The sequence below is a fragment of the Montipora capricornis genome, chromosome 9 (assembly GCF_036669925.1).
Source record: "Montipora capricornis isolate CH-2021 chromosome 9, ASM3666992v2, whole genome shotgun sequence".
NCBI lineage: Eukaryota > Metazoa > Cnidaria > Anthozoa > Scleractinia > Acroporidae > Montipora > Montipora capricornis.
In genome coordinates this window covers 42226251-42236250 of record NC_090891.1, presented here as the reverse complement: position 1 = coordinate 42236250, position 10000 = coordinate 42226251, and the positions used below count along the sequence as shown (strand labels likewise).

Sequence of the window (10000 nt, the reverse complement as noted above, 5' to 3'; positions counted from 1 at the left end):
ACTGATGGGGATTTTGGGTATGAAACTGGATCGCTTGATGACAGCGATGTATCAACTGGCGAACTTCTTAGTCCGTCAGCTAAAGATGAGCAGAAAACTATTTTAATGCCTAGTCAAAGTGATAATAGTAGTTGTACTTATGCCGACCTTGACTTGAAGAAATTACCTGCTGTTGATGAAGGGAGTAAAGAAATACAGTGTCCAGAAACACATGAGATAGTATACTCTGAACTTTCATTAAATGACCAAGGTGCTGATGACAGTGGATTATACACCTATGCAGGGGATGGGTTTAGGCCTTTGATTGTGCAAGAAGGTGTTGGTATTGCAGCCCCTATTGCGATCCCTATTGCAGCACAGAAGCTAAATAAAAATCCAATTATCGAAAATGACAGTGAAAAGGTAAAGCTTTGCGATAGTGGAAGACAGACGCCTCCAGAGTATGAAGAAGTTAAAATTGTTGATCGCAACTTTGACAGATCAAATATCAAAGAAGTGCCATCAAACCAAAGGACGGTGGAGACAGAAAATGACCCTATACATATTGTTGGACCCAAGAACGATCTTTATGCAGTTGTACACAAAAAGCCAAAGGGTGCAGAATGTAGTGACAGTACTACACAGCTCCCTAGACAGAGCAGTCCGATACAAAGGCCTATTGTTGAATTAGGTGATGTTGTGCCTGCAATTCCGGGTGGGCGGAAGGACTCAAACATGTATCAAGCTATCACAGGAGAGCTTCAGAGCATGATCATGGCATGTGATAATGTAGAGTTTGAAGATTTATCATCTAGGAAGAATTCAGTTGAAAAAAAGACAAGTTCAGGGGATAAAAGAGGGCCTCCACCAAAGCCAAAGCCTTATGCAGGACCAGGTGTTAAAAAGTCTGATCCAGATAAAGCACAAACAGGGCAAGCTAAAGAAAACCAAATGAAGGGTGAGTTTATGTATTTTGACTCCTCTAGCCTTACCCTTTGCAAAGTTCCATGGAGTGACACACTTTTCTATTATATCTACATGTACATGTACACTGTAGCACTTCAGTATAATAGTTTCTTGGTACCGTAATCCAAGAGAACTTCTACACTATGCGAATGGTACATGTAAACAATAAATCATTACAGTACTGTACAATCCTTTCAGCTCTCTGTTCTTTTCTCCTTTCTGTTACTTTGCTTTGTACGTACAAATGTACTGTAGCCTTTTTGTTGATTTGTGCACAATATAGTTCAATAGGCTATTTTACATTAGTTTGCTCAGTGACCTAGCCTATGAATGACTGTGAGACTGCCGGTGACGTTGTATTGATACAGATCTTGAATCTTGTCAGTCTCCCGGTGTGCTCTATGCCAGGAAAAATCTCAGTTTCTCGATTTTGTGTCTGTCTATCTCTGTTCTGGTGATTTTGATATCATTCTGTGATACAATGTATGCCAAAGATCTCCCTCCAGTGAGACAAAAATGACATCCACAGTGGAGGAAGAGAAAAAGCAATTTTAGTCAAAATCATAGAAAAATTACATTTAGAGCCTAGTGAAGGCATTTTTTATGACAAGGCATGGCAATCGTAAACAAAATTCATGTGCAAAATTATAAAGGTGAGCTTCTGACTCTGTTGGGTAAACATCATTAGTATTCCATGTTGCTTGTCTATAACTTTGGTCATTAAATTGTTTTCCATCATCCAAAATTACTTACTACTTTTTACATAGAATAACCTTTTAGAAGGATGTTCTACTTTCTGAGATGATACTTTTTGATTCAGAGGCATAATTTATTGCAACAAAAAATTCATCACTTTTGGTGGTGTGTGAGTTACGTGATCGCCTTTGCCTGCATTCCTTTCATCATGTCACTAAAAAACAATTGACAAATATTCGTGAAGGGTCGATTTCTCTGGAATTTGAAGGTAGTTCATACTTGAAGCCGAGTATTGCTAATGTCTTCAGCAGATTATGTACTGTGAAGGTGATAACATCCCAATGTGGAAAGAATAGTGCTTTAAACAGGAGAAAGTTTTTCGACATGTACTGAGTTGTAGATTTTAAACAGAATGATTTCGCAAATTTACCAGGAAAAGAGCAGGTAACATTTGCTTGATTAGCCAGTAAAAATAACTGGTTACCAGCTCTTAACAAGAACCATGCACATTTGCTGACAGGCTGTGCAACTGCTCCGATAAGATTGAGTCTTAACTGACTTAATGTAAGCCAACTATTTTACCTTTACCTTTATTAAGTTGGTAAAGCTGGTAAGGCATCACACCAACGTATTTTAGCCTTTTTAAGAATATTATTATAATGAATGAATACACATTTTCCCCCAACAGACACAGAGCCTCAGGAAGGTCGGCCATTGTATGCCACAGTTCAAAAACTACCAAAACCTGAAAAGAATGACTCGGTAGAGTCCCTTGATCAACTGAGAATTCCTGCATCATCTGATGATGATAATAATGACAATACCAGTGATGGAGAGTTGCCGCCACCTCTTCCGTCAAGGTTACCAAATCTGGAGGATACCTTAGAAACAACTGAACAATGTGAGAACTCCTTTCATTTTGATAAAGGAGATAAAGTGGAGGAGAAACCTAAAAAGAGTGGGGGCTTTAAACTGTTTAAAAGAAAACACAGAAGGCAGATGTCAGATGGAAATGTGGATTTGGAAGCCAGTCCTGCAGGCAGTCCAGTGTTTCAGCATCGTCGATCAAAATCACAGGCAGACGTTATGAACATTGGGGAGAATGGACAAAGTCATATAGACCAATCAGATCCCAAAGCAATGTATTCAGAAATTGATATTCAGCCTGGAAAAATAGAGGTTTCTTCGGACAAGAAGCCACCTGTCAAGCCTTACATGGAAGTTGACATAACACAACCTCCTGTCACCCCTACTGAGTTTAAGGAGGCGAAATTTATGGGAGAGGAGATTGAGGATTACAGTGAACCATATGAATTGCCTGAGGGATGGAGGGAGGTGAATGGTGATAATGGCACTTACTATTGGCATGTTGCTTCTGGCACAACTCAGTGGACCTTACCCCAGGTGGCACCAAGACCAAAGGTACTGTACCAGTTGGAGATTGTGTTTTTTGGTGCTGTGTGGATGGAAATAATGTTTTTGTAGACAGAGATTTACATCCTTCATTTATGAACTGCAATCCTTGTCAAAATCGTTGATGCAGTTCAGCTTTATTTTGCTCTTACTCCCTTCTTAATGTTGACCTCAATGAAATGATGCTACACAAAGTGGGGTGTTTCAAGTAAACTTTAATGTTATGAGGATTGCAGTTGTGGGAAAATTAAATTTTCTCTACAGACTATGCTGATCTGACTTGTTGCACCAATTGTGCGTGTATGTAATTTATCACCAACAGGTGAACTTGAGAGGAAAGAAAAAAAAGGAACTTTATTCAAGTGTCTATTTGTTCTGGCGCTGGAGCACTAATTGGGTACACTGTAAACTGAAATTAACAATTAACTCAAATCAAGTTAAATGTTGGTTTTTGAGGAGGCTCTGGTTTTTTTGAACTAAAACATTCCAGCATGGGTAGAGGTTTCTTGGGCAATCCAGCAAACAGCTTCTACTGGGGGCACTTGCTTTCCTTTCCCAATACGTGCCAAAAAGGGGATGAGTCCTGAGTGCAAACGTTGTAATAAAGCAGGCCAAATGGCCCATCAAACAACTATCAAGAAAGGACAGGTAAATAGAACCACAAGGTTGAGGAGCTTCATAGGGGTGCAACAACTGATAACGATACACGTAGTCTCAATGGCCCAATTACGTAGGGGGAGAATAAAATTAAGCTTAGAAATGAACCCTCTAGCCTTAACGAATTAAGAGTGGTTGTGTGGAGGGGGCAGTTGATTTGCACTTTGGAGTTTCCACATTCCAGTCTCGTTCTGACCTCCAGTTGGAGTTGCTCTGAGTAGTTCCTGGCCGAGCTCCTTGGCTATGTTTGTTCATGGCCAATCGATTTGCCTTCTCCTGGGTGGAATTCTTACTTTATTTGTTTCATTAAAGCCCTTTCAAGAAAAGCCCTTAATTAAGGGAAGTGGTCAAATAAGTATGTTAATTATCATCCTTGTCATACTTTGATTACATGCAGTTTTCTGTAGGATCCTTCATGTTTTTTCATTATAAGATGCAAATACTTTCCCTTTTTGTCCAGAAAAAAGCAACTGAAGAGGCAAAATCTGCAGAAGCAACAGAAAGGCAAAAGGTACATGTACAGGTTGTGCATTGATATTATTCTGGCTGTTGAAAAAGTGGCATTTAAACAAGTCATAGCCATGTGTACACTTGTATGTACTTGATAGTGGCATTAAGTCTGTAACAAGGAAATCATTCAAGTTCTCTTTTTCTTAATGTGAACTGTGCTGTTTTATCTGGTCTATTGCTTACATGAGAAAAATTACCCTCCTCACTTATTGAGAATCATGTTTTTAATGTTAAAAATGGACTGTGGTAGTCTATGAACGTTACTCCAAAAGATAAAAATTTAATGTTGCTATGAGAGAGACAGGGCTCGAGACTAACTTTTTAGCTCACTAGCCTAGTGGCTTGTATCAGGTCTGATTTCACTAGCCAAATCTAAATTTGCACTAGCCAGTCTCGTCATGTGCAGTTTCATTCATTTGTACAAACTATCACGAAAAAATTACCACATTTGCAAGCAATTTTAGTAAATTTTCTCATATTCTCATATCCATCCTTGCAACAGTGGCGCAAATGTGCTGGAGTGTACAGCTTCTCGTATTTTTCTCAAGAAGGCAAAGTTTCGTGGCTTTGAGCCCAATTCTCACAGAACCGTTGCCAAAACTCTGCAACTCACCAATGCACCAGGGTACGGAAAACAAGGAATAAAGTTTAAATTCAGAAATAAGCTGTACATAAAACTGAACTACTCGTTTGGAAGTCTGTGGAAAGGATTTTCCTTTGATTAGAGCTCTTTGCGATTGAAACTTTAACCTGAAAGCGCCATTCTACGCATGAAGCACAAAAGCAGCGGAATGCAGGAAAATAATATATTAAATTAGATGTTAGATATAAAGGAAGTTCGAAAGGACAGACTTGCCCTCATATAAGATTTTCTTTTTAATAGTTTCAAACAGCAATCTGTGCGTTTTATGCTTGAATGTTTTTTCGGAGTCAATTAATATTTGGCGGCCACAGTGCTCGCGAGCAAGTTTTCTCTCTTTTTATGTGAGTTTAACCATTCCTAGTAAACGAGATAAGTCGCTAGATATTGTCTCTTTTTTTTTTTTCAATTTGAAATAAATTATATTTGGATTCAATTTCTAAACAAATTCATGACCTCTTTCCATATGCAGATAAGAATGTCGCAAACAGTTTGCGTTGGCTCAATCGCAAACACTGTCACTTTTTTGCATTTGTGTTTGCGATCCTCTTTTCCTTATGCGTGATTGCTTTACGCAACTTGATCTCGGGACATCCTAAGAAAAGGGTGCAAAAATAAAAGCAGAATTAGTGTTTGTGTTGTGTTCAACTTCTTATGTTGGAGTTGTTGCGAAGAAGAAGGCAGAGAGGAAGTGTAAAGAGAAGTCACTGATTCTGGCTCCGATACATTTTTGAGGAGCAGCAATGGCTGCAGCATAGCCAGTATCAAATTATACTGTAGGAACTGGCTCTTTGTGATCAAGAACTTTACTACAGGTACATTTGGTGGGATATTCCCCTGCGATATTCATTAAATTCACACTGTTTTGAGGAGTATCCTCATTGCCACAATCGTACTTGGACGACATTTTCATATACTTGATCGCAAACAATCAGAAACAGTTAACGATTGTTTCCATATCGTTGTTTCCTTGCTTTTGCATTGCTACTCGTAGCCAACAAGACGTAACAATAGAAATCTCTTGCGTCTTGTTTGCGATCATCGGCGATTATCGGCGATTGGTTGATGATGAACATAACAGGTGTTTCCATTTACGCAAACTGTTTGTGATCAAGCTCTCGGAAGGTGCTTGCGATTGTTTGCGACAGAGTTACGCGCATATGGAAACAGTAGCCAAGAAGTTCTGCATGATTTCACTCGTGATTAGTTGTTTGTAACATGGTGTGGGAAAACTGTAATCCGCGTTGGTTTTCTCTTCAGTTTTTTTTTTCAACTTATCATTTTCTAAGGCAGTAAATTCCATAGAATCTGCTCACAGTTTCTGTTGTTATTTTCTATTCTCTCCTTTTGCCTTATCCATAAGAAATGATTTTCATTTTTGTTTTGGTCCAGAACTCCACTTCTTCACAATATTTACTAGCCCCAATGGCTAGTGGAAGCTCAAAATCTACTAGCCAAAACTGAAATTTCACTAGGCTGTGGCTAGTTGGCTACCGTGAGTGTCGAGCCCTGAGAGACAAGTATGTTTCTGTATCAAGTCAGAGACTCATTTGTGAGTGTCTGTGTGATCCTATGAGTTTGATTGACAGAGATCATACGTGTAGCAACTCAGCGATTGTAATCCAGGAATGATGACAGTACCTTTTCTCAGCTTTCAAAAGAGTTTATCTAATTGATGTTAAGGCAGTAATTTCTGCCTGGCAAATGTGAGCAATGTATTTGAGGGATTGGATGAGGTTGTGTGGAGTGGAGTGGAGTCCTTTTAGTGAAAATTATTTTTAACCTTTTGTTAGTCGATTTAAAAGCAAACTCAGCATCTAATGAAATTTATGAGCACTATTATAACCTTTTTAGGTGCTTAGTTTTCCTGTGCACTCTATGGGTTGGATTGAGCTGGAGGAAAACCAAGTTGCACCGCATAACATGAGCGAAACAATCTCTGACTGCATCTCATCATTGGCACAGCAGCGGAAGGACCTCTGGAACACGTCAGACACCTGGGGAGAGGTAGAAAATGAAAGCCAATAAACCTGCCCTTTAATTAAGTAACAGATTTGCATGAAGTTAAGTTAACTTTAACTGAATTAATAACTAGGAGTGATTGCGGTCAGTAGGCCATTTTACAGTTGTTTACTCAGCGACCTAGCCTATGAATGGCTGCGAGGCTGCCGGTGACCTTGTATTGATACAGCCTCCACTGCTTTTATCATGTAAATTGTGTTGTTGTAATTCTAATTAGTCTGTGTTAACATTACAAAAGCATGAAGGTTTTTATCAAAACAGGGTCACCGGCAGCCTCGCTTCCATTCTTAGGCCAGGTAACTTAGCTACAACTGTAAAATGGTCTATTTTTGTCAGTGGGTTTGTTATATTAATTTGCACATGCGTTGGATTCCTCATGCTTTGGGTTGTAGAGCTTATAATTATTGATGTGGGGGAGGGGGGGGGGGGGCTCAAATTCTTGTGTACCAACCATCTTGTCGGGGAAGCTGCCCTATAGTTCATCGGTGTCTATGCACAGAGCAGTGTTTTAGCTTAGCTGTTTTTGTAGTGTAACGGTGTACAGGCTTAGTGGTTTTTGTGCCTCTTGGTCTTCGAGCTTTAGGCCTTTGGGTTAGCGGTTACTCAGCCAGGCATAGGCTCTAAGTAGTATACCAGTGTCACAGCCTTCAGATTAGCAGTCATATGCTCAGAGGTCCTCCGGCTGGGTGTGGGAGCTCATGGCTGGGTTTTCAGGTTTTGCCAGCCATTGGTGCAGTCTCCATCTTGAAGCAGGCTGCCAATAGTTGAAGCTCCAAGATGTCTCACGCACCCATCCTCCACATCTATATTATAGCGACACACTTGTTCACATTAAGGTTTCCAAACATGACCAAATCATCAGTGATAAATGCTTGAGTGGAATCTATGACCTTCTGATCACTTGTTCACTATCCTCGTTCCATTCAACCATAAAATGTTTTTTACGGTATAATAATTATTAGTTCTTATTTTTTATGTCAATAAAAGCTGATTTGCATAAGAAAGATTTCACACTTAGACTTGCTTTAAAAAGGATCGAAGGAAACTCACATGTGGTCCTCTGTGTTGGTTTCGTGCCTTTCTATGTAATCATAAATTTCAAGAAGGGGACGTTCAGTCAATGTTATTGCCTTCTTATCTTTGTCTTCACTTTAAGTTTCATTACTGAGTTACAGCCATTTAATCTTTGCTTTTTTGGTAATAATAATAATAATAATAATAATAATAATAATAATAATAATAATAATAATAATAATAATAATAATAATAATAATTTACAGAGCTGTAAAAAATGATAAGATGTGATTTATGTTTCAGGGGAAGGATATAAGGCTATTGTTGGAAGGAGATGTTCTCAAACTTGCAGAACCAAGAACAAAAGCCACTTTGTTAGTTCAGCCTGTTTCTAAAATGAGAGTGTGGGGTATCGGCAAGGAGGATCAAAGGTACATGTGCTTGTAGTTTGTCTGGTAGCTTAACCCTCCTAATTCTGAACCCGATCCCCCCGTGACACCTCCATGAGTGAGTTGAAGAACATAAACACAAGCAATCTTCCATTTGTAAACATTACATGTCAAAACATGGAACTATCCCAAGGGATCTGACTAAGAACATCATAGTCTGAAGAAAATGCAAGAGCAAAATTTGAATACCTTTTGTATGAAATGTTGTTCATACAAAAGGAAAAACCACCAAACATTCAAAGTGACTCCCTAAGGGCGAAAGTGTACATGTAAATTAACATATTGTATATTCGCTCCTTTAAATTTCAACACTGAATTTTTCTTTCCACTTGATAATGAGGACAAGATGTCCTTGAAACATTGTGTAATTAACTTACTATCTCCTTTCTTTTTGTTAAGCTCTACATCCCCCCTTGAGAAGTAAAATAGTCTGGTCTTAGATTAAAATATCAAAGTGTCATTATAAGGAGGGGAAGCCAAGCATATCATTGGCATAAATCTTATGAAACAATCAGGGTTTTCAAAAGACTTGTAAACTAGCAGACATATTTCTGAAAGCATAGGATGTGACATATTTTGGCGCATTGCGAGGGTCAAGAGTGTGAGCTACGGAGTGGGGTCTGGGGGCATGCCCCTTTAGGAAATTTTTAGCATAGAACACTCAGAACGCTCTGTTTGCAGTGTTTCTGGAACCCAAGAATCAGTTTCCCAGGCAAGGCTTGAGTTAAGTTTTAAAAAATTATAATATTGAGAAATAAAACCCTCAAATATTGGCATCAAAGTATCAGACATGGAATGAGAAAAGAACAGACGAAACCTGCAGCCTCCATCCTCAAACGAAAACCCTGAACAATACATCCTGATTTTATGATTGTAGCAGGCATTGCATCTAATACAGCAGTCTGTAGGTACATTTTTCAAGGCATGTTCCACTCCATGTACATGTAACATCCTACTTTGACATTTTAAAAAGAATTCATCTGGCAATCTGGCAATCCAATAATTTTGTGTTTTCAGGGATTTCGCATATGTAGCTCGGGATCCCTCAACTGGTAAACACAAGTGTCACATGTTTCGCTGCCATGGCAATATATCTGGTCGTACAATCACCAATGCTTTGCATGACATGTGCAGTAAGATTCTGGAAAAGAAGAAAAAGGCGCAGGAAAGCAACAGGAAGATGTCAGCACAGAAGCCGTGGTCCGACATTATTAACACCCCTCCGCCATCATCAGCAAGAGGTAGAGCATATGTAATTGACTATCAATCTATTTTTAGATCTATCTTTATCTGATGCACCGTTGATCATTTCATCATGGAAAGTTTGCAATATAAACTGACAAATTATTATTATTATTTTAATTTTTAACGATTTCATAACCTTTTTAGCCTTGTATGATTATTGGGTAATAATCACCTTACGTGCAACCAATCAGCAGGGAGAATTTTCAATAATCACCTATGTAATTATTTTAATTATACATATTTTTTTAGATCATGCCAGTTTCAACGAAAAGCCTCATGTGGAACCTAAGAAGAGCTTTTCTGCCAAGTATGTCGGAAGGATTGATGTGCCCAAACCTACAGGTTTGATGTTCTTTTCGTGGTTTGTGATGTTGTAGATACAGGTGGAAACAGCTGAAAACATGTATTA

General features: G+C 38.8%; 1 protein-coding gene across 2 annotated transcripts in view; it reads left to right on the top strand.

The window, feature by feature from the left end:
- Nucleotides 1-10000, top strand: part of LOC138016951 (uncharacterized) — a 39495-nt gene that overhangs the window by 11381 nt on the left and 18114 nt on the right. For both annotated transcript variants that reach the window (XM_068864137.1, XM_068864138.1), the window contains 7 exons: nucleotides 1-937; nucleotides 2330-3063; nucleotides 4172-4222; nucleotides 6716-6868; nucleotides 8201-8328; nucleotides 9364-9587; nucleotides 9841-9933. The exon at nucleotides 1-937 is cut by the window's left edge and continues 194 nt beyond it. In XM_068864137.1, coding sequence (XP_068720238.1) covers nucleotides 1-937; nucleotides 2330-3063; nucleotides 4172-4222; nucleotides 6716-6868; nucleotides 8201-8328; nucleotides 9364-9587; nucleotides 9841-9933 — 2320 coding nt within the window. The remainder of the gene's footprint in view (nucleotides 938-2329; nucleotides 3064-4171; nucleotides 4223-6715; nucleotides 6869-8200; nucleotides 8329-9363; nucleotides 9588-9840; nucleotides 9934-10000) is intronic.